This window comes from Hyla sarda, chromosome 3 (assembly GCF_029499605.1).
Source record: "Hyla sarda isolate aHylSar1 chromosome 3, aHylSar1.hap1, whole genome shotgun sequence".
In the NCBI taxonomy this organism is placed as follows: domain Eukaryota; kingdom Metazoa; phylum Chordata; class Amphibia; order Anura; family Hylidae; genus Hyla; species Hyla sarda.
Genome location: NC_079191.1, coordinates 414,092,568 through 414,118,573, shown reverse-complemented (window position 1 = coordinate 414,118,573; position 26,006 = coordinate 414,092,568). Strand labels below are relative to the sequence as shown.

At 41.7% G+C, this 26,006-nt stretch overlaps 1 protein-coding gene across 3 annotated transcripts in view; it reads left to right on the top strand.

The window, feature by feature from the left end:
• The window catches only part of LPGAT1 (lysophosphatidylglycerol acyltransferase 1), a 102,014-nt gene that overhangs the window by 61,493 nt on the left and 14,515 nt on the right, over positions 1-26,006 (top strand). For all 3 annotated transcript variants that reach the window (XM_056568262.1, XM_056568260.1, XM_056568261.1), the window contains 3 exons: positions 2,937-3,055; positions 10,937-11,032; positions 12,895-13,168. In XM_056568262.1, the coding sequence (XP_056424237.1) occupies positions 2,937-3,055; positions 10,937-11,032; positions 12,895-13,168 (489 nt within the window). The remainder of the gene's footprint in view (positions 1-2,936; positions 3,056-10,936; positions 11,033-12,894; positions 13,169-26,006) is intronic.

Here is a 26,006-nt window from a genome sequence, read left to right as displayed (position 1 = left end):
CCGCAGCAGCGATCCCCGGGGTCCCCAGCAGAGGGACCGCGGCGATCTGACATCTTATCCCCTATCCTTTGGATAGGGGATAAAATGCCAGGGGCAGAGTACCCCTTTAAAGGGGTACTCCCCTGGAAAACATTTATTTTTTTTAAATCAACTGGTGCCCGAAAGTTAAACAGATTTGTAAATTACTTCTATTAAAAAAATCTTTACCCTTCCAGTACTTATCAGCTGCTGTATTTTCCAGAGGAAGTTATTTTTCTTTTTGAATTTCCTTTTGTCTGACCACAGTGCTCTCTGCTGACACCTCTGTCCACTTTAGGAACTAGGATCAAATCCCCCATAGGAAACCTATCCTGTTCTCTGGACAGTTCCTAAAATGGACAGAGGTGGTCAGACAGAAAGGAAATTCAAAAAGAAAAGAACTTCCTCTGGAAAATACAGCAGCCAAGTACTGGAAGGGTTAAGAGTTTTTAAATAGAAGTCATTTACAAATATGTTTAACTTTCTGGCACCAGTTGATAAAAAAATAAAAAAATAAATAAATAAATAATGTTTTCCAGGGGAGTACCCCTTCAAGTGTTTAGAGACATGGGGGAGATGTATAGCCCTGTAACCAATGAATATTTTTATCATTGATTACTTGACAGATTTTTTGGGATTAAAACGAATAAAGAAAAATCAGATTTTTTTTTATCGCTATTTATAAAAAAAAAATTTTCTAGGGGAGTACCCCTTTAATCCAGGTCAGCCGCGCTGTGTATTCCTGATACAAGGCAGATCATGCTGATCATAAATGAGTCTGTTTCGCCATGTATAGGTTTATAGACCGCGATATTTACGGCCCGAGCAGGCGGTGTTTTATGGCTCTATTATATATGGAGGAGTAATAGAGCTGTCATGGAGGTATACAAAGAGTCGAGACTTAATACAGAGGTGTATGGTGGTCAGACCCAGTACCAGGAAACAATGAAGGCTGGTTCCATCGGATTCAGCGCCTATGGAGGTACTATGTATAGAATAGGTTTTCCCAGCCATTGTGCCTCCAGCTGTTGCACAACTACAACTCTCAGCCATTGTGCCTCCAGCTTTTGCAAAACTACAACTCTCAGTATGCCCGGACAGCCTCTGGCTGTCTGGGCATGCTGGGAGTTGTAGTTTTGCAGCAGCTGGAGACACCCGTGCTGGAAAATCCTGATCTTTATATACAGGAGCCCGGCAAATGGCAGATTCTAGGTTCACATGAATGATAAAACTTCTTCTTTTTAAAAGCCAAAACGTTTGTTCATACAAAGACGACAACTTATTTATTTATTTTTTTTCCCCATTTATGAAAGACTCGGGGCCCATGCACATGGTTATATAATGGATCAGTGGTCTTCAGATAACTAGTATAGGTTGTTTTTTAGTTTTTAGTTTTTTAACAGCGATTAGTGATATGCTTTACAGCAGCACTCATTGACTATAGACAGCAATAGACAGGACCTGTCCATTCAGATGAATTGCAGATGTTACTGGGCATTCTGTGACCTTTTTCAGAGGCCTATGTACAGGAAGGGGAAGGCTGATCTCTGCTGTGAATGGCGGTGGATCCAGTGTTATCTGCAGATGTCACCTTTTATTGTACAGCTGTCTGTGCTTTAAAAGAAAGGTATTACTGTGAAGTGATCTGTACAGAACAGGAAGTCTCAGCTTAGTTTTATGGCATGTGGCCACAATGGAAATGAAAGATTTTATGATCATTTCTAAATAATGCATAGTAAAATGAAAAATTTGAAAAAAAGTAATTTAAAAACTCATAAATATGTTTGCCATAAGAAAACATAATTTGAAGAAAACCTTTGGCCAAACCCCCCCCCCCCCCCCCAAAAAAAAAAAAAAAAAAAAAATGTATTTTCCTTTAATAGCTTAGGGCACCCCGATCACATGACTTGACATGAACTTAAAGGGGTACTCCATTGGGGAATTTTTTTTTTTTTTATCAACTTGTGCCAGAAAGTTAAACAGATTTGTAAATGACTTCTATTTAAAAAAAAAATAATAATAATCTTTATCCTTCCAGTACTTATTAGCTGATATATATAACAGAGAAAGTTCTTTTTTCTATTTTTTTTCTTCTGTCCGGTGTTCTCTGCTGACACATTTTGTCCGTATCAGGAATTGTCAGGAACAAGAGCAAATTCCCATAGGAAACAAACATATGCTGCTCTGGACAGTTCCTGATACAGACAGAGGTGTCAGCAGAGAGCACTGTGGACAGAAAAAAATGAAATCCAAAACAAAAGAACTTTCTCTGTAATATACAGCCGCTAATAAGTACTGGAAGGATAAAGATTTTTTTTAATAGAAGTAATTTACAAATCTGTTTAACTTTCTGGCAACAGTTGATTTAAAGGGGTATTCCGGGCAAAAACATCCACAGGGTAGGGGATAAGATGTCTGATCGTAGGGGGCCCGCTGCTGGGAACACACTCCTACTATGTGTGTGTGGCAGAACTTTTACAACCCAGTAGATAGAAATAGAGATAGATAGATAGATAGAAATAGAGGTAGATAGATAGAAATAGAGATAGATAGATAGAGATATAGAGATAGATAGATAGAGATATAGAGATAGAGAGATATATCAGGACACTGCTTAGCATCTCTGTCTCTGCACTTACAGCTGTTTTTTTAAAACCAGGGTGCCTCCAGCTGTTGCAAAACTACAACTCCCAGCATGCCCGGGCATGCTGGGAGTTGTAGTTTTGCAACAGCTGGAGGTACCCTGGTTGGGAAACACATGCTTACAGTGAAGTCCTCAGGCTATCTGAGAAGACTTTGTCAGGTTTGTCTTCTGAACATGTGATCTTTACAGTAACAGCCGGTGTTCTTGCTTAAGGTCGCTATCGCACTATGGGAGCCCTGTGAAGCCTAACGCTGGGATCTTCTTGTCATTGCAGTTGTTGAATGGGGAGACGACGTTAACACGATCACAGAAGACGAAGCCGTAATGTTGGTGAATCATCAGGCGACGGGGGACGTCTGCACGTTAATGATGTGCTTGCAGGACAAAGGCCTGGTAGGATGTCGCTCTATGGAAATGAATAGTAGCGTGTAGAGGGGCTAAGTGGGGGCAAATGGACATTGATGTTAGGCCTTCACTCTAACCAAGGTGCCTCCCGCTGTTGCAAACTAAAACTCCCAGCATGCCCGGACACTACAACCCCTCTTGGAAAACTAAAAGTCTTTGGCTCTCCGGGCATTGTAGTTTTACAACAGCTTGAGGCACATTGGTTTACAGTGAAGGCCTAACATCAATGTCATACATATCTATTGCTGATGAAATCCTCTGGTTTGTCTTTTTTTTAATTTTTTTAATTTTTTTTAATTTAAATTTTTTTTTTTTTTTTTTTTTTTTTATCATCTTTTTATTTATTATTGTTGTTATTATTATTATGTTTATTAGTTTAAAGGGGTACTCCACAGGAAAACATTTTTTTTTTTTTTAAATCAACTGGTGCTAGAAAGTTAAACAGATTTGTAAATTACTTCTATTAAAAAAAATCTTACTCCTTCCAGTACTTATAAGCTGCTGTTATGATCCACAGGAAGTTCTTTTCTTTTTTAAATTTCCTTTCTGTCTGACCACAGTGCTCTCTGCTGACACCTCTGTCCATTTTAGGAACTGTCCAGAGCAGGAGAGGTTTGCTATTAGGATTTGTTCCTACTCTGGACAGTTCCTAAAATGGACAGAGGTGTCAGCAGAGAGCACCGGGGTTAGAAAGAAAGGAAATTCAAAAAGAAAAGAACTTGCTGTGGAGCATACAGCACCTGATAAGTACTGGAAGGGTTAAGAGTTTTTAAATAGAAGTAATTTACGTCTGTATAACTTTCTGGCACCAATTGATTAAAAAAAATAAAACATTCTTTTTTTTCCCGTGGAGTACCCCTTTAAAGGGGTACTCCGGAGGAAAAAGATTATTTTAAATCAACTGGTGCCAGAAAGTTATACAGACTTGTAAATTACTTCTATTAAAAAAAATCTTAATCCTTCCAGTACTTATCAGCTGCTGTATGCTCCACAGGAAGTTCTTTTCTTTAATTTCTTTTCTGTCAGACCTAAGAGTTCTCTCTTGACACCTCTGTCCATGTCAGGAAATGTCCAGAGCAGGAGCAAATCCTAATAGCAAACCTCTTCTGCTCTGGACAGTTCCTGAAACGGACAGAGGTGTCAGCAGAGAGCAATGTGGTAAGACAGAAAAGAACTACACAACTTCCTGTGGAGCATACAGCTGCTGCTACATACTGGAAGGATTAAGATGGTTAAATAGAAGTAATTTACAAAACTGTATAACTTTCTGTCACTAGTTGATTTGAAAACAATTTTTTCCCCACCGGAGTTCCCCCATTAAATTTTTTGTCAATTTAATAAAATGTTATTTACTTATTTATTTGATTTTATTTTTACTTTTTTTTTTTAAATGAACAATTTTGGAAATTGTTACCACATAAAACTCCTTGTGACAGCACACCTTCACATGCCCTTATATACCTACCTGCTCCCTATCATGATTTCATGCTGTCCTAGGCATATGCTCCGACCAGCACATTAGAGCGGGCACTTCTTTGGACCCACCAAGGTTATTTATTATTCTTTTTTTATTTTATTTGCATGCCAGATTATTAGGATTTTCCAAAATTTAAATTTTTGCCAGGTACAGATGATGGATGCATTTCACTCTAGCCTGTGAGGTCAGAAGCCTAGTTTGTGTTAGTACAGTCATGACATTGCATTGCACCGACCTCCCAGATGACCTCCATAGTGATATAGTCACGAAACATGAATTGGAGACAACCGTGCAGCTGTCGGGTGCCTGGCACACTGTGCTGTCTGCTCCTTAGATCCTGAAGACTTGAAGCAGCAGCCGGCTGCCAACTACTCATCACAGCCCTCCAAGCCAGGTCACGTTTCTTCTTTAACCCCCTGTCAGGCCATTGGGTGCAGGAATTCTGTTGGTAGCCTTAAAGGGGAACTCTGTGGGGAAAAAAAAATCAACTGGTGCCGTAAAATTAAACAGATTTGTAAATGACTTCTATTAAAAAATCTTAACCCCCTTTAGTAATTATCAGCTGCTGTATCCTACAGTTATACTTCAGATAAATGTGAAGTTCTTTCAAGTGCTCTCTGCTGACACCTCTGTCCGTGTCAGGAACTGTCCAGAGCAGGAGAGGTTTTCTATGGGGATATCCTTCTAATCTAGTCAGTTCCTGACATGGACAGATGGTACCAGTTAATTTAAAAACATGTGTTTTCCACTTGTTTCCACCGGAGTTCCCCTTTAAAGGGGTACTCCGTTCCTAGACATCTTATGCCCTATCCAATGGGGGATAAGGGACCCCGTGATCTCGTCTGCCGCACCCCAGGCATCCGGTGCATGGAGCAAACTTAACTCTGTGTCGGATGATTGGTGATGTGGGGCGGAAGGAGGCATGACGGATGACACGCCCCCTCCCATAGACTTTCATTGAGTTTGCGTGGGCGTGATGTCACGAGCCTCCATCGCTGCACCCGACGCTCTAAACGAACGCCGGGTGCAGCAAGGAGATTGCAGGGGTCCCCAGCTGCGAGACCCCCGTGATTAGACATCTTATCCCCTATCCTTTGGGGATAGTATGCGTATGACTAAAGACAGTCAGGAGAAAATAGTGTAGTCTCTCTACCTGCAGCCGAGTCGCTAGACGACCATGTATCTGTATCCAACAGTGCTCCTGCTGTTGTTGGGGGCCGCACAATTGTGGCAGCCATTTGATACACGTCATTGTTGTAATGGTATGTGAGGTGTCAGAAGTCTTGGCACCTTGGCCATTCTGTTACATTAAGTAGATCCCACAAGCCATGGTGCTGTAGGACACATTCACGCTCCTGCCTTAACCACTTGGACCGCTGAAAACTCTAATCCCAACAGTTACGCTCTTGTTCACACCACCATCATGGTTTATGTTATAATGGGAAACTTCAACGGACTCTAACAGCGCATGATGGACCCGAATGACTTATAATCTGGTCCGTTGGGTTCCATTGCAGTGCCCGATAGGAAGAATAGCACAGCATGCAGCACTATTTTCTCATCAAATGTGTTGGAGCTGCCAACGGTGGCTCTAACTGTAGTGTGAACCTAGCCTTGAAGTGATTGTCCCACAATGGACATTTATGTGAACAGGTGATAAATGTCTCCTCATTGGCCCTCCCATTAGTCACTAGAACAAGATGCTCCTCGCTGCAGTGACAATCGCATATGCGCAGCTAAAAAATAAAAAAAAATAAAAAGTGCCATGCCGGTGCACAGGTCGTGTGTAGTATTGCTGCTCGGTCACATCTGATCTACAATACACAACCAACCGCTTTGGGGTGCCGCTTTGGGAAGAAAGTGGCCATGTTTTCTTAAAGGGTACCTTTCATCAAAAAAACTTTTGATATATTATAGATTCAAGTATGCAGAATAACTTTCCAATAGCACGTTATTAAAAAATATGCTTCTTTCTATTTGTTTACTCTTTGAAAAAATGACCACTAGGGGTCTCCCTACCAGTCCTGGCCGCAAGCCCTTTTTATAGATTCCAGACTCATGCTGGAGTCCTAAATCTCAGACTGCAGCCGGGACACAGACAAGCTCAACACTGCTCCCTGTCTGTCAGTCAGACAGGCAGGAGCCAGCATTGTGCTCATAGCAAAGCAGGGCATACTCCTGACTCTGCCTTACTGCATGCCCTCATTCATTTTACTATCTGAGCTCCGATCTTTCTTCTCTCTGCACATGAGAGGAGAAGATTCAAAGCTGCCGGCTACTGTGTTCACAGCCTCTATGCTGGGCCACGCCTCCTTCCTCCCTCACACTAGGACAGCTGAATGAGCAGCCAAGACTATAAATCAGGTAGAAAGAGGCGGTTTTGAATGAAAAGAAACACAGTAATTGTGTCAGTGAGAGTCAGGGACAAATAGGGGGGATTAGGGAGAGTTTAGATCATGATATGTACTCTTCAAAGAAGTTGTCCATTGAAAAGCAAATCATCCCCTATCTTTAGAACGGTTCCCCTAGCATGCATGCTGGAGGCGACATGCTCTCGGGCATCTCCGGCATAGAGCGAGCATGCGCTCTCTCCCGTTTTCTAGATCACCGGTGGTCCCAGCACCCCTGTTTGTTTTCCCAGCATTTATAGTCCACAGGACATTAACAAACTACAGAGACCGCCTTCTGCTTTGATCATACACTTATCATATGGTAATGGTGGGACAACCCCTATGACGCTATAAAAGTCCCCAGTAGGGGAGTCAAGCAAACCAGGGTTACATAGAGCACAGTTAGAGCATACAGACCCCATGCAGACACTTGCTATAGTGCACGATGGTCTATGTCCTAGCTCTCTAAACTGTGGTCCTCCAGCTGTTACAAAACTACAACTCCCAGCATGCTGGGAGTTGTATTTTTGCAACAGCTGGAGGGCCACAGTTTGGAGACCCCTGGTCTTTATCGTTCTTATGATGATATATTCTGCAACGTCAATAAATCCCATAGTGCAGCCATCAGAGCCGTATAGTAGGTTAAGGCTTCCATCTATTTAAGGACTTCTTGGAAATGACTCTCATATCGCGGCCTCCAGCTGTTAGTCACTGGCTTTCCCGTGAATCAGGCTGGGTTCACACCACATTTTTGCAATACAGATCCCGTATCAGGTTTTTGATGAAAAACTGATTCCTCAAAACCGGACTAAACTGTATCAAAACGTGTATCAAATATATGGTTAAAAACTTGAAAAATTATGTCTGGTTGCATCCGTTTTTAAAGGAAAAAAACTTATACTTTTTTAACTTTTCACTCCATTTTTTGAATAAAGTTTCACTTGCTTGATTGAAATTCCAAGAAAAAAATCCGTGCAAAGTCAAAAACCGTATGGTGTAAACTGGATGGGACCGTACGCACATTCTGCGTACGGTTCCCATTGACTCCCATGTTAAAAAAAACATAAAACGTATATGGTTTAATACAGTTTTTCACCCGGACCAAAAAAATTGGTAGTCTATGGTTTTGGGTATGGGGAAAAAAAATCGGATTAAACCGTATAAGGTGCAAAACGGACTAAACCGGATGATGCGTTTGACATATGGTTTACAATGTTAAGTCAATACATACGGTTTTCTATATGGTTCCGTGCGGTTTTTACCTTGAAACCGTATATGGGAACTGTAATGCAAACACGTGGTGGGCATGCACCCTACCAGGGTTTTTGGTCCGGGTGAAAACCCGTATTGAAACGTCTACTTTTTTTTTTCTTAACATGGGAGTCAATGGGAACCGTACAGAACCATATGTGTGTACGGTTCCATCCGGTTTTCACCATACGTTTTTTTGACTTTGCACAGTTTTTTGTCTTGGATTATCAATCAAACAAGTGAAGCTTTATTCATAATGGAGTGAAAAGTTAAAAAGGTATACGATTTTTTTTTTTCTTACAAAACGGATGCAACCGGACATAATTTTTCAAACCGTATACGGATTCAAATTCTTACACACGTTTTGATACAGTTTAGTAAGGTTTTGAGGAATCATTTTTTTTTTTTTTTTTTTTATATCAAAAACCTGATACAGGAACTGTATTGCAAAAACGTGGTGTGAACCCAGCCTTATTGAGCAATATATAATGGCACGGGACCAAGTGGTTACAAGGCCGGGGTCACCTGTCTCCTGTCTGGTCTCCTGACACGTGGTACTTGTATTTCCTAAATGGACAGTAAACATTGCAGGTTACTGGGATCAGTAGGGTAAATGTCAGCAACCAGATGTGGAGACTTTTTATGAATTGTCGGCAAAGACAAAACTATAACACATTCATTATAAGGGGCTAAGGCCTGTAGGGCGTATACATGGCCATAATACAGAAAAGTCTTCTAGTAAATAGATGGCTGCAGGCCTGTAAAAACAAATTAATTTATTTTTTATATAAATGAGGAAGAAGGAGCGGGGGAACCTGTCGGAATCATACCGCATCATGCACTAGTGGAGATGGGGGGGCACTATAAATATGATAAAGATGCCCATACACATAAGATTGTGGTTTTAGTAGGACCACTATTCCTCCTCCCCTATTGTAAATGATGGAAACAAATCAAGCCATTGAATTTCAACATACCCAATTTTTTGGTAAGAGATATGCCAAAGATGTCTGGCAGCAGCTTTATTTTTCTCTCGTGATTGAGAACACATGCACGCTCAGCTGGTCCGTGTATGCAGGGAAGGTATAGCTGTTAGCTGAATAGGTGTTTGGGCAACAGCTGTCTAAGGTGTATGGCCTCCTTACATATATACTACTCTTATCCTGCTCCAGAACTTCATATTCTGCTAAGGAATCCTGTACTGATCTTGTTATATCCTGTCTCATACTCCCAGAGCTGTACTCACTATTCTGCTGTTAGGGTCAGTATGTACTTATATTGCTTATCCTGAGTTATATCCTTTATTATACTCCAGAGCTGTACTCACTATTCTGCTGGTGAGGTCACTGTGTACATAGATTACATTACTTATCCTGTACTGATCCTGAGTTATATCCTGTATTATACTCCAGAGCTGTACTCACTATTCTGCTGGTGAGGTCACTGTGTACATACATTACATTACTTATCCTGTACTTATCCTGAGTTATATCCTGTATTATACTCCAGAGCTGTACTCACTATTCTGCTGGTGAGGTCACTGTGTACATTACATTACTTATCCTGTACTGATCCTGAATTATATCCTGTGTTATACTCCAGAGCTGTACTCTCTATTCTGCTGGTGAGTTCACTGTGTACATACATTACATTACTTATCCTGTACTGATCCTGAGTTATATCCTGTATTATACTCCAGAGCTGTACTCACTATTCTGCTGGTGAGGTCACTGTGTACATACATTACATTACTTATCCTGTACTGATCCTGAGTTATATCCTGTATTATACTCCAGAGCTGTACTCACTATTCTGCTGGTGAGATCACTGTGTACATACATTACATTACTTATCCTGTACTGATCCTGAGTTATATCCTGTATTATACTCCAGAGCTGTACTCACTATTCTGCTGGTGAGGTCACTGTGTACATACATTACATTACTTATCCTGTACTGATCCTGAGTTATATCCTGTATTATACTCCAGAGCTGCACTCACTATTCTGCTGGTGAGATCACTGTGTACATACATTACATTACTTATCCTGTACTGATCCTGAGTTATATCCTGTATTATACTCCAGAACTGCACTCACTATTCTGCTGGTGAGGTCACTGTGTACATACATTACATTACTTATCCTGTACTGATCCTGAGTTATATCCTGTATTATACTCCAGAGCTGTACTCACTATTCTGCTGGTGAGGTCACTGTGTATATACATTACATTACTTATCCTGTACTGATCCTGAGGTATATCCTTTGTTATACTCCAGAGCTGTACTCACTATTCTGCCATCAGATTACTATTCATTACCTGGTGCCAAAACACTTCCTAGAAGACAGATCACTTGATCCGCTGATCTGTACAGAATTCGGTGATATCTGGCTGCTATGGATGGTGTTTTTTCCTGGCATTACTCTTCTTTTCATAAACGCTCCTGATTATATTCCTGACCTACATGATGATCTGACGGCCATAATAAATATCAGTGTATAGTAGGAGCTGACCTCAGCTGTTCTCAGCGGCTCCAAGATGCCGCTGCTGCTGTCGGGGACATGTGCTGCTGAGAGGCTGCGAGGTCAGGACAGGACATGCTCTTTGAAGGAGACGGGTTATTACTGAGCAGTAGGTCAGGAGCCGCGCTGACATTTTCTGGATTAATATTACATGTCTGAGTCGATGATTTTTAGGTTTTTAATATTTAATTATTTATATATATTTTTTTAAATATATTTTATATAGGTCGTCCGACAAATGATGTGGCTAATGGACCATATTTTCAGATACACCAATTTTGGGATAGTGTCCTATGTTCATGGAGATTTTTTCATCCGACAGGTAAGCCAATCTTATGTATATTGTGGAATAATACTTTTGGGAATTTATGTTTTTTTTATAATATATATATATACACACACACACACACACACACACACACACACCTACCGTATATAAATAAACATTTTATTTTATTTCTACAGTTTTCTTTTGGTTGATAAGGCTGGGTTCACATCTGCGTCGGATGCTCCCTTTGGCACAAATAAAAGCATAAAAGAAAATGTAGTTCTTTTTCTTATTTTCTTTCTCTCTTTGTGTCTGGTTAAATCCAGACATAAAATTAAAGGGACACTATGTCGGTAACGTATACGCTGCGTATTCTCCTATGAGCAGACACACAGAGGTACCCAGCAGGAGCCCTGTGTGTGCAGTGAAGTTTGGACACGGGCCCGCACGTCACATTCACGTCGGCTCCTCTGGCTCCGCCTCCTATGATCACTGCACACACAGGACTGCTGCCAGGTAGCCATGTGTGTCTGCTTATAGGAGAATACGCAGTGTATTTCCTGCTGCGCAGCGGATTTTGGCAGCGTGAAATACGCTGCCTATACGTTGCGTGTGACTCTACCCTAAAAGGGAATCTGTCATCCGTGTCACCTGCACTAACCTGCTGGTACAGGCGTGTAGTGTGAGTGACACTGATGATGATGATACTTACCTACCCCCGATTCGTGTTCCCGTTCTGCTATTATCCTCCTTATCCTGGCGGCTGGAGCACGCTGCTGTCACCACGGCTTCTTCTTCACTCGGCCCATCTGCGCGCAGGCTTGAGGATTCTGCAGCGGTGATGTCAGCGTTCTCCCGCAGCCCCGCCTGTGCACCAAGCCTGCCGCCCAAATAAGTACGATAACAGGTGAGCGGTACCACGGATCATCACCCGCACTGCACGCATGTACCAGCAGGTTAGTGCAGGTGACACTGATGACAGATTCCCTTTAAGTGAATGGCTACTTTTGTTTGCCCAGAATTCACATTAAACAGGGCAGTTGGATGAAAGTCATGCTGCACTTTTTCAGTGACTAGTGCAATTTTCCCTTACTCGTGTGGCTCCAGCTGTTGCAAAGCTACAACGGAGCAGAAATTCTCCAGATTTGGCGCTTATTGTGCAAATCCCATTGACAAATGGGAGATTCTGCTGGAAGAATGAACATGTATCATCTGCTGGGATCCGGTTTCTTGTCTGAAGTTCCACTGTGTGGACTGAGCAGCAGATTTAAAGGGGTACTCCGGTGGAAAACATTTTTTTTTCCTAATAAACTGGTGCCAGAAAGTTAAACAGATTTGTAAATTACTTCTATGAAAAAAATCTTTATCCTTCCAGTACTTATCAGCTGCTATATACTACAGAGAAAGTTCTTTTTTCTTTGTTCGGTCCCCAGTGCTCTCTGCTGACACCTCTGTCCGTATCAGGAACTGTTCAGAACAGGAGCAAATCCCCATAACAAACATATGCTGCTCCGGACAATTCCTGATACAGACAGAGGTGTCCGCAGAGAGCACTGGGGATAGAAAAAAAAAAGAAATCCAAAAACAAAAGAACTTTCTCTGTAATATTCAGCCGCTAATAGGTACTGGAAGGATAAAGATTTTTTTTTTAATAGATCTGTTTTAACTTCCTGGCACCAGTTAATGAAAAAAAAAATAATAATAATGTTTTCCACCGGGGTACCCCTTTTAAAATCAATAGGCGGCTGCTGCACAGCAGATTCTGCATGGACAGTCCTCCAGGATATACTGCATGGATTCCCCATAGTGTGAATGGGGCCTTATGGTTTATCAGTCTACAGTATATGCCTTTTTTATTGCACTTTGCACATCAATCAGGAGTCGATGATCCCGTCTTCTCTCTTGTGTATCCGTAGGGCAAAGCGTATCGTGACCAGCAGCTGGTCCTCCTGAAGGTGCACCTAGAGAAGTACTACAGGAATCGAGACCGAAAGTGGATCATCTTATTCCCGGAGGGGGGCTTTCTCAGGAAAAGAAGGGAAACAAGCCAGTTATATGCCAAAAAAAACAACTTGCCATTTCTTACTCACGTTACCCTCCCAAGATTGGGGGCCACGCAAGTCATCCTGAATACGCTCCTGGCACAACAAGAGAACGGGACTCCAGCAGGGGGCGACAAGTCTCACGTGGGTAAGGAATTGCCTTAGTTTGGTCCGCACGTGGTCTACAGCAGTGAAGGCTAAACTGGAACTCCCAGCAGTTGCATAACTACAACTCCCAGCTTGCCCGGACAGCCAACGGCTGTCCGGGCATGCTTGGAGTTGTAGTTTTGCAACATCTGGAGGACCCATGTTCTACGGCAACATCTCTAAATCGTCCTCTTTGGTCAAGTTACAAAAGTTAAAGGGAGTACTCCACTGGAAAACATTTTTTTTTTTTTTTTTTAAATCAGTGCCAGAAAGTTAAACAAATTTGGAAATTACTTCAAATAAAAATTCTTAATCCTTCTAGTACTTATAAGCTTCTGTATGCTCCACAGCAAGTTCTTTTCTTTTTGAATTTCCTTTCTGTCTGACCACAGTGCTCTCTGCTGACACCTCTGTCCATGTCAGGAACTGTCCAGAGCTGGAGAGGTTTTCTATGGGGATTTGCTCCTACTTCGGACAGTTCCTAAAATGGACAGAGGTGTCAGCAGAGAGCACTGTGGAAATTCAAAAAGAAAAGAACTTCCTGTGGAGCATACAGAAGCTTATGAGTACTAGAAGGGTTAAGATTTTTTAATAGAAGTAATTTACAAATCTGTTAAATTTTCTGGCACCATTTGATAAAAAAAATAAAATAAAGTTCCCATTTAAGGAAAACTTTGCCTGTTTTTTGAGGAGTCCTAGGAAACTGAGCTGTATCGGCGGCCATATTGGATAGGGCACACAATTGTATATACTCACAGGCCGCTTTATTAGGTACACCTGTTTAATTGCTTGTTAACACACAAAGCTAATCAGCCAATCACATGGCAGCAGCTCAATGCATTTAGGCATGTAGATGTGGTCAAGACAGCTTGTTGAAGTTCAAACAGAGTATCAGAATGAGGAAGAAAGTGTACTGAAGTGACTTTGAACGGGGCATGGTTGTGGGTGCCGGACAGGCCGGTCTGAGTATTTCAGAAATTGCTGATCTACTGGAATTTAATGCACAGCCATCTCTAGGGTTTACAAAAAATGGTCCAAAAATGAGAAAATATTCATAAAGCGGCAGTTGTGTGGATGAAAATGTATTGTTGATGTCAGAGGAGAACTGGCAGACTGGTTCGAGATGACAGAACTGAAACATGCACACAAATAACCATTGTTTACTACCAAGATATGCAGAATACCATCTCTGAACACACAACACGTTCGGCCATGAAGCAGATGGGCTACAGCAGCCCAAGACCACATCTGGTGCCCCTCCTGTCAACTAAGAACAGGAAACTGAGGCTACAGTTTACACAGATCACCAAAATTGGCCAAAGGAAGATGGAAGAACGTAGTCTGGTATGATGAGTCTCTATTCCAGCTGCGATATTCAGATGGAGCCAGAAACCACATGAAAGCATGGATCCAGCCTGCCTTGTATCAACGCTACAAAGTCACTTAAAGGGGTATTCCAGGAAAAAACGTTTGTATATATATCAACTGGCTCCAGAAAGTTAAACAGATTTGTAAATTACTTCTATTAAAAAATCTTTATCCTTTCATTACTTATGAGCTTCTGAAGTTAAGGTTGTTCTTTTCTGTCTAAGTCCTGTCTGATGACACCTGTCTCGGGAAACGCCCAGTTTAGAAGAGGTTTGCTATGGGGATTTGCTTCTAAACTGGGCGTTTCCCGAGACAGGTGTCATCAGAAAGGACTTAGACAGAAAAAAATAACCTTAACTTATGCAGCTCATAAGTAGTGAAAGGATTAAGATTTTTAAATAGAGGTAATTTACAAATCTGTTTAACTTTCTGGAGCCAGTTGATATATGTAAAAAAGTTTTTTTTCCTGGAATACCCCCTTTAAATCCCCTTTCTTCCCCGTTCTGATGCTCGGTTTGAACTTCAGCAAGTTGTCTTTACCACATCTACATGCCTATATGCATTGAGTGGCTGCCATGTGATTGGCTGACTAGATGTTTGTGTTAACAAGCAATTCAATAGGTATACCTAATAATGTGGCCAGTGACTGTATACGTGACGCCATGTAACACGGACTGTGCAGTCTGAAGGGCGTCCAGTCCAGGTCATGTACGGATTGCTCTGTAGAATACCTGAGCAGCGCTCACAGCACGTCTTTATAAGATTACCCCATGATCACAAGCAGCTGCTTAGGCTTGGCCAGGAATTTAGATCCTAATGCTATTGCCTGGTAATAGGTTGTTTTTGCATTAGCATAATGTTACCATAATCTATCTGAGGGGCAGAGCGTATCGCTTTCCTGAAGTAATGCACAACGTGGTTCTTACGGAAACCATCAGCACCATTATTGAGCTGTTCTGAGATACAGCAGCTGTGACTAGGTCCTCATTGCCTCCTGCAAATATTTGGATATGAGACGGTCTGATCATTTATGGCGTGTAATGTTTTCTTTATGAAAAGGCGAAGGTTGGTACTTACAGAGCATAAACCCTGAAAGTGCAGCTCCGCTTCATTGGAGTTGTCCTAAACTGCAATACCACACCCAACCTGTGATACAGGTGTGGTGCTGTTTCTCTAATCCAGTGTTTCACAACCAGGGTGCCTTTCGCTGTTGCAAAACTACAACTCCCAGCATGCCTGGACAGCCTTTGGCTGTCCGGGCATGCTGGAAGTTGTAGTTTTGCAACAGCTGGAGGCACCCTGGTTGGGAAACACTGCTCTAATCTTTTTAAAAGCACTGTCTACTTAGCTCCTTCCCATGTCTGCTGTTTGACTGCTAGGAGGCAGTATGCTTTGCAAATGCAATACAGAGGAAAATTGTACTCTCTATTTGATGCAGGTATAGAGAAAATACATAAATATATTTAAATGGTCCCAGACAAATAGTACCACTGTTAATAGCAGTACGACAACTAGAATACTGCTCCCTGTGGACAAGATTATAACTTCAATGAAATCCACTGTTATAATACTGCCTATATGGACAAGAATAAAACTAGTATAATACTACTCATATGGACAAAAATATAACCGTTATAATACTGCCTCCTATGTACAAGAATATAACTATTATAATACTGCCCCTATGTGCAAAAAATAGAACTGCTATATTACTGCCCCTATATACAAGAATATATCCACTATAATACTGCCCCTATGTGCAAAAAATAGAACTGCTATATTACTGCCTCCTATATACAAGAATATAACTACTATAGTACTGCCTCCTATGTACAAAGTATAACTACTATAGTACTGCTTCTATATACAAGAATATAACTACTATAGTACTGCTTCTATATACAAGAATATAACTACTATAATACTGCTCATATGTACAAGAATATAACTACTATAATACTGCTCCTATGTACAAGAATATAACTACTATAATACTGCTCCTATATACAAGAATATAACTACTATAATACTGCCTCCTATATACAAGACTATAACTACTATATTACTGCTCATATATACAAGAATATAACTACTATAAGACTGCTTCTATATACAAGAATATAACTACTAAAATACTGCTCCTATATACAAGAATATAACTACTATAATACTGCTCCTATATACAAGAATATAACTACTATAATACTGCCCCTATATACAGGAATATAACTACTATAATACTGCTCCTATATACAAGAATATAACTACTATAATACTGCTCCTATATACAGGAATATAACTACTATAATACTGCCCCTATATACAGGAATATAACTACTATAATACTGCTCCTATATACAAGAATATAACTACTATAATACTGTCCCCTATATACAAGAATATAACTACTATAATACTTCTTCTATATACAAGAATATAACTACTATAATACTGCTCCTATATACAAGAATATAACTACTATAATACTGCTCCTATATACAGGAATATAACTACTATAATACTGCTCCTATATACAAGAATATAACTACTATAATACTGCTCCTATATACAAGAATATAACTACTATAATACTGCCCCTATATACAGGAATATAACTACTATAATACTGCTCCTATATACAAGAATATAACTACTATAATACTGTCCCCTATATACAAGAATATAACTACTATAATACTTCTTCTATATACAAGAATATAACTACTATAATACTGCTCCTATATACAAGAATATAACTACTATAATACTGCTCCTATATACAGGAATATAACTACTATAATACTGCTCCTATATACAAGAATATAACTACTATAATACTGCTCCTATATACAAGAATATAACTACTATAATACTGTCCCCTATATACAAGAATATAACTACTATAATACTTCTTCTATATACAAGAATATAACCACTATAATACTGCTCCTATATACAAGAATATAACTACTATAATACTGCCCCCTATATACAAGAATATAACTACTATAATACTGCCCCTATATACAAGAATATAACTACTATAATACTGCTCCTATATACAAGAATATAACTACTATAATACTGCCTCCTATGTATAAGAATATAACTACTATAATACAGCTCCTATGTACAAGAATAGAACTACTATAATACTGCTCCCTATATACAAGAATATAACTACTATAATACTGCCTCCTATATACAAGAATATAACTACTATAATACTGCTCCTATATACAAGAATATAACTACTATAATACTGCCTCCTATATACAAGAATATAACTACTATAATACTGCTCCTATGTATGATAATACAGAGGTAGAGTGTGTGTGCTGCCCCGCTCCTCAGTATAGCAGTATCCTCCCCCTGTACTAGGCGGTGTGTGGCTCCTGATGACAGGGCGCTCTGATACCATGTGAATATTGATGAGATACATGCAGCCTCGGTAACTGATCTGCCCCTGATAGTAAACAAGGGCCGGGATTGTCTTCAATTAAGAAATCAATGAATTACGTTTTAATGAAAGCGTAAAGTTAGTGAAGTGCATCGAGTGTATCTTGTAGATTTATAGTGAGCGCTCCGCTCGGTTTCACCACGAATATATGGGCATCGCAGACCTTGACCGCTCTTGTTTGTGCAACACATTAATGCCAATATAAAGGTTATGGCTAAATATAGCTGTATCTCTCCTACATATATTTACATATATTTCTCCTGAGGATCAACCATCAGTAAATGGGTCCCAAGAAACCTCTTTAGGGTCTATTCACACGTACAGTATTCTGCGCAGGTTTGATGCGCAGGATTTCAAGCTGTGTTCAGTCATTCAGTTCACATTGTAATCTGCAGCAGAAAATCCTGCACATAAAATCTGCGCAGAATACTGTACGTGTGAATAGACCATCAAGGGTACATTCACACGTATATGATTCTGCGCAGATTTGAAGCGCAGGATTTGTAACTGCCGATTAGAAGTTGTGCTCAGTCATTCAGTTTACATTAAAATCCTGTGCATCAAATCTGCGTATGTAGTGCTGGGCGGTCTACCGGTTCATACCGAATACCGAAATTTTTGTGCTGCACGATATGAATTTTAACCCATACCGCAATACCGGTTGGGCCCCTCCCCCCTCGAGAATGAATGAATCAGCCCAGCGCTGCGCTGTCCCCACATCGGGGAACTAATCCTATGTGACCTGCGAGTGCTGTTCTGCCCCCCCCCCCAAATTAATTATTAGCCCAGTGCTGTCCCCATCAGGGTACTACTCACATGTCACCCGCATGCGCTGCCCTCCTCGTCCTGTTTGTTGCGGCCGCCGGCGCTGACACTCTATACCAGTGGTCTCCAACCTGCGGACCTCCAGATGTTGCAAAACTACAACTCCCAGCATGCCCGGACAGCCAACGGCTGTCCGGGCATGCTGGGAATTGTAGTTTTGCAACATCTGGAGGTCCGCAGGTTGGAGACCACTGCTCTATACTGTGCGGTATCCCTATGCCCCGGCTGCAAAAAATAAACAAAATAAACGTTGTCACCTCCCGTTGGTCCGGTACCGGCCTCACTTGTTTCCTGGGGACGGGAACGTCGGACAGCCGTCAGCCTATCACCGGCCGCAGCGATGTTCCACCTCGCCTGGTGATAGGCTGAGCCCACTGTCATGTAAGGAGCCGGCTTCTTACATGACAGTGGGCTCAGCCTATCATCGGCCGAGGCGGAACATCGCTGCGGCCGGTGATAGGCTGACGGCTCTCCGACGTTCCCGTCCCCAGCGTAAGGCCGACGTAGGTGCGTTAAAGTTTATTTTGTTTACCTTCTGCAGCCCGGGCATAGGGATACCGCACAGTATAGAGTGCCAGCGCCGGCGGCCGCAACAAACAGGACCAGGAGGGCAGCGCATGCGGGTGATATGTGAGGATTTAACCCGATGGGGATGTGGGCTGATCATTAATATGGGGGGGCTAGGAAATACCATTATATACCGTGGAACCGCCAAAAGTTTAAAAAACACCGTGTTACACACATTTGGCCATACCGCCCAGCCCTATGCATACGTGTGAACGTACCCTTAGGAAGAAACCTAATTCTGCAACCTCTTAAAGGAGACGGTCCAAGAAGTGTCTCTAGAACAAATTCTGCACAAAGCTCAATGTGAAAACTACAGCCACAGTTTCTACCTGGTTCTCTCTGTACCATGGGACCTGTCATCGCTTACCTTCTGCCATAAACACTAGTTATCCCTTAGGTCATCGATGGCTTTTAAATAGATCGATAGGTAAAGCCAAACCGGTAGAGTTTTACCAATCATGGGGGTAGGGGTGGCTGACTTGTTGTTCGGGCAGTATAAAAATAACAGGTTCTGTCTAATACTTTTTCTAAGTGTGTTTTTATGTATATTTAAGTACCAATACGTTTTTCAAGTACTCACTATGCAAATGACAGATCCTTTTTTTGATTTTTGATATTGTGTGACCAGAGAGGAGGCTCTATATTTTGTGAAACCTTAGGCAAAAGGCTATCAGTGACACTCAGAATTAAAGGGGTACTGCAGCCAAAATGAGCTTATCCCGTATCCAAAGGATAGGCGACAAGTAGCTGATCGTGGGGGGATGGGGTGTCCGACCGATGGGACCCTTCACGATCTTTGGAATGGGACCCCATCTTGCTCAATGAGGAGTGTGTGTCAACTTCTGCTAGACTGCACGCACTCCATTCCTTTCTATGGGAGTGCCGATGAGTGCTGAGTGCTGAATTTGAGTCTCTTTGGAGCTCCCATAGAAATCTACGGAGCACATGCCGTCAACCGCATGTGCTCCTCGCTCCAACCTGGGACCCGTTCTGGGGGATCTCAGCGGTCGGACCCCCCGTGATAAGCTACTTATCCACAGTATAGGGGATAACCATCACATAATCTCCAGACCAAACCTGTCCTATCCATACATCTCTACCCTAATCTCCTGATACCTCTCCTCTCAGCCCCCATTAAGTAGGTATGGAATCACCCAATTTAGGTAAAAGCCCCCAGTAGTTAAGTAGGGAATCCCCACCATTATTGGGGAGAGGCTAGAGTAGTTAAAGGGGTAGTCCAGTGGTGAAAAACTTATCCCCTATCCTAAGGATAGGGGATAAGTTTGAGATCGCGGGGGGTCTGACCGCTGGGGCCCCCTGCGATCTCTCTGTACGGGGGCCAGGCTCTCCGGCCAGATAGCGGGTGTCGACCCCCGCACGAAGCGGCGGCCGACACGCCCCCTCAATACATCTCTATGGCAGAGCCGGAGATGGCCGAAGGCAGCGCTTCGGCTCTGCCATAGAGTTGTATTGAGGGGGCGTGTCGGCCGCCGCTTTGTGCGGAGGTCGACACGCCCCCTTCCCGCGGGCTGTCGGGGCTCCGTACAGGAGATCGCAGGGGGCCCCAGCGGTCGGACCCCCCCGCGATCTGCAACTTATCCCCTATCCTTAGGATAGGGGATAAGTTGTTCACCACTGGGTCACCACTGGACTACTCCTTTAAAGGGTACTCCGGGGAAAACATTTTATTTATTTATATTTTTAAATCAACTGGCGTCAGAAAGTTAAACAGATTTGTTCTCTGCTGACACCTGATGCCCGTATCAGGAACTGTCCAGAGCAGGAGAAAATTCCCATTGCAAACCTATGACAGTTCCTGACATGGACAGAGGTGTCAGCAGAGAGCACTGTGGACAAGACAAAAAAGAAGTTCAAAAAGAAAATAATTTCCTCTGTAGCATACAGCTGCTAAAAGGTACTGGAAGGGTAAAGATTTTTTAGAAGTAATTTACAAATCTGCCGAATTCTAAGAGAGAAATGTAGGGAGAGCACACATGGAGAACTATATCACCTAATGATGTATACAGCAAGGTCCTGCGGGGTGCACGTACAAGAGTCTCCTGCGGGGTGCACGTACACAGATATGACGCATCAAATAAATCAACCAAAGGGAATGTAGGTGGACTCACCGCAGAGCTGAGACTGTCGTGTCTGGAAGTCCGGTGTCATGTGGCCGGGTCACGGCATAGGCGCTGGTATCGTGTGGTGCTCAGAGGCTACGCCGACAGTTTCGCACGTAAGTGCGGGCTTCTTCCGGCCTCTAGTTTACCTCATCGCGCCCAGACATTTGTAGTGGGGAAGAACGTAATGTTGTCATGGCAATCCTAAACAAAACTACGGAACACCAAGTGAACCAAAAAGTAATCAATCTAGTCCCAGTGCAGAAAATGCAGAAAAGTGCAGGTAGACCCCCAACTGTGATGAATCTGGAAAAAAGAGGCAGGAATAGTAAAGCCTCTATAGAACAAAGCAAAAAGGAAGAGAAAAAAGTACAATACAACTAAATGAGAAAAAGAAAAGAAATGGTATCATAACTATATAAAAATATAGTAAATAGGGAGAAACAAAACTCAACTAGTGTGGAGAATAGAGCAGAGCTAAGCAAGAAAAGGAGTCATATCGGCTGTCATTAAATCCCGCAGGACCGCGGGCGTTAGTCTTCATAATCATGCGGGCTTCATGTTGTAATAATACATTTTCTATATCGCCTCCTGTGTCGGGTATGTCCACTTTGAAGAGGCCACCAAATCTAAGTACATCTGTATTATTCTCATGACGTGTTCAGCCAACCTGCGGATTCCTATGCCTTTTTTTTTTTAGGGTATAGTGATGTTCCCTAAAACTTAAACGTCTGAATAGCGACCCAGGAACCTTTACACAACAATCTGAGGACCTGAAAAACAGCTCTTGGAGAGAGGTTATCCATCTTCATACCTCATTAGTGCAGAAGAAAAGGTCTCCAATATGACTAGACAGGATCTTCTGACCTATAAGAACAAAAAGAAGAAAAATACTATGTTTGAGGAAAGAAGATTGACATTCTCATTCAAAAATTCCCCACTTAATTCTGTTATCAATTCTACGATCCGGAAATACTGGCACTTCCTCGAAAATGATAGGGAAATCTGTAATATTGCCAGAAAACCTCCTGTGATTACCTATGGAAAGAACCTCGCCATCTCCCATCATTTGAAAAAGCTCGTTAAGAAAAATCAGAAGAAAATCGATGGCCCCTCTAATTGGCTCACTGACACTAAAATGGTAGGAAACTTCAAGTGTGGCAATTGCAAATTTTGCCGCCACAATACATGCGCCAAGCATTGCAATTTAGGTGGCGTTTCCCATAAAGTGTCACAGTTCATGACATGTAGTGTACTATATCACTTGCCCCTGCTCTCGCTTTTACATAGGCAAGACCAAGCGCCAATTATGCGCCCGTTTTAGGGAACATCTCTATACCCTTAAAAAAGGGATAGGAATCCGCAGGTTGGCTGAAGAGGCCACCAATTCTCATGACGTGTCATTAAGTGTTCAAAGTGGTCATACCCGACACAGGAGGCGATATAGAAAATGTATTATTACAACATGAAGCCCGCATGATTATGAAGACTAACGCCCGCGGTCCTGCGGGATTTAATGACAGCCGATATGACTCCTTTTCTTGCTTAGCTCTGCTCTATTCTCTACACTAGTTGAGTTTTGTTTCTCCCTATTTACTATATTTTTATATAGTTATGATACCATTTCTTTTCTTTTTCTCATTTAGTTGTATTGTACTTTTTTCTCTTCCTTTTTGCTTTGTTCTATAGAGGCTTTACTATTCCTGCCTCTTTTGTCCAGATTTATCACAGGTGGGGGTCTACCTGCACTTTTCTGCATTTTCTGCACTGGGACTAGATTGATTACTTTTTGGTTCACTTGGTGTTCCGTAGTTTTGTTTACGATTGCCATGACAACATTACGTTCTTCCCCACTACAAATGTCTGGGCGCGATGACGTAAACTAGAGGCCAGAAGAAGCCCGCACTTACGTGCGAAACTGCCGGCGTAGCCTCTGAGCACCACACGATACCAGCGCCTATGCCGTGATCCGGCCACCGGACTTCCAGACGCGACAGTCTCAGCTCTGCGGTGAGTGCACCTACGTTCCCTTTGGTTGTTTTAATTTACAAATCTGTTTAACTTTATGGCACCAGTTGATTTTAAAAAAAAAATGTTTTCCACCGGAGTACCCCTTTAGTTGGGAATGTGCCCTATTAGGTAGAAGCCCCAATTAAGTAGGTAGGAAATCCCTCGTATTGGGTAAAAGCCCACAGTAGTTACGTATGCACTCCTCTGTATTACGTAGAAGCTCCAAGTAGTTTGGTAGGGAATCCCCATCCCTATTAGGGAGACTCCCCTGTAGTTAGATAGTAGTAGGGATGTAAGAAAAAATCGATTCTCGCGATAATCGCGATTTTTCATTTGCCGATACAGAATCGATTCAAAATATTTTTGAATCGATTCTTTTAGGGATGTGGAATTTTTAATAAAACGCACTTTATCTTACCTGCCAACGAGCCCCCGGAGCTCCGGTACAGGTGTTCGGTCCCCGGGCTGTATTCTTCTTACTTCCTGTTAGTCCGGCACGTCACACGGAGCTTCAGCCTATCACTGGCCGCAGCGATGTCCCGCCTCCGCTGGTGATAGGCTGAAGCTCCATGTGACGTGCCGGACTAACAGGAAGTAAGAAGAATACAGCCCGGGGACCGAACACCTGTACCGGACTGTACCGGAGCTCCGCGGGCTCGTTGGCAGGTAAGATAAAGTGCGTTTTATTTTATTTTGCAGCCCGGACGGGATAACATGAGAAAAGTGAGCACCGGAGTACTAGATCGCCGCTGTCAAAGCTGACAGCGGCGTCTATTGGGATCTATGAATGCTCCCAGGTGGGTGATATATCGCGATGTATCGTCACCTAGACGGTATCGCGATATATCGCGATATATCGAATCGCCACACTGGTATCGCGATTCGAATCGAATCGCCAAATTCTTGGCGATTCACACCCCTATTAGATAGGGAATGAACCCTATTAGGGAAACCCTCCAGAAGATAGGTAAGTAGGGAATCCCTCTAATAGGTAAAAGTCCCCATTAGGCAGGTTGAAAAACCTTCCCTTTTAGGTATAAGCCCCCAGTAGTCAGGTAAGTAGGGAACCTCCTATTAGGTAGATGCCACCATTAGTTTCCCTCTTGAAGTCACCATTGCTCTGCTCCCATGATTGAAGCCTCTGCATCCTCTGCCCTGTTGGTGGCGCAGGACCTTCTCCTGGAAGCCGTAGTGGTGCAGGACCTGCCGCACAATAAAATGTTATCACTCGGCATGTCCTGCACCATGCCGGATAGCTGAGCGAATTATAAGGTGGATTCTGGAGCCGAGGAAGGGTAAGATGGATTTTTTTATTATCGTGGTCTGCCAGTATCTGGGACAATTGCGCAAGTAAAGGGTGTTCTGCAGTAATAGAAATAACAAGGATGATTCTTTCCAAAAACAGCACTACATCTGTCATCAGGTTGTGTGGTATTGCAATTCAGTTCTATTGATGTTAACGGGGTTATCCAGGAAAAACTTTTTATATATATATATATATAGATAGATAGATATAGATATAGATATAGATATATATTATAGATATAGATATAGATATAGATATATATTATAGATATAGATATATATTATAGATATAGATATATATTATAGATATAGATATATATTATAGATATAGATATATATTATAGATATAGATATATATTATAGATATAGATATATATTATAGATATAGATAGATATTATAGATATATATATATATATATATAGATATATATAGATATATATATATATATATATAGATATATATATATATATATAGATATATATATATATATATATATATATATATATATATATATATATCTCAACTGGCCCCAGAAAGTTAAACAGATTTGTATATTACTTCTATTAAAAAAACGTAATCCTTTCAGTACTTATGAGCTGCTGAAGTTGAGCTGTTCTTTTCTGTCTAAGTGCTCTCTGATGACCCCTGTCTCAGGAACTGTCCAGAGTAGAAGCAAATCCCCATAGCAAACCTCTTCTACTCTGTGCAGTTCCCGAGACAAGCAGAGATGTCAGCAGAGAGCTCTATTGCAAAAAAGAACAGAAAAGAACAACTCAACTTCAGCAGCTGATAATTATTGGAAGGATTAAGATTTTTTTTTTTTTTTAATAGAAGTCATTTACAAATCTTTCTGGAGCCAGTTGATATATATAAAAAAATAAAAAATAAAAAAAAGATTTTTTCCTGGAATACCCCTTTAAGAGAGCCAGGTGTGAGGCACTGTTTTTGGAAGAAATTTTCTGTTTTTCTATTCCGGGTAAGTCCTTTAATTAAATTTACTCTGTGTCGGCGCTAATGCCAGTACTGGTATAGAGACTTCCCTCCTTTAGTACAGAGGTCCCCAACCCAGTCCTCAAGACTCTGACAGTCCAGGGTTAATTTTTTTCAGGTTCTGTTCCCATGGAGTAACTGAAAAAAACCTGGAACGTTGTTGGACCCTGAGGACTGGGTTGGGGACCACTGC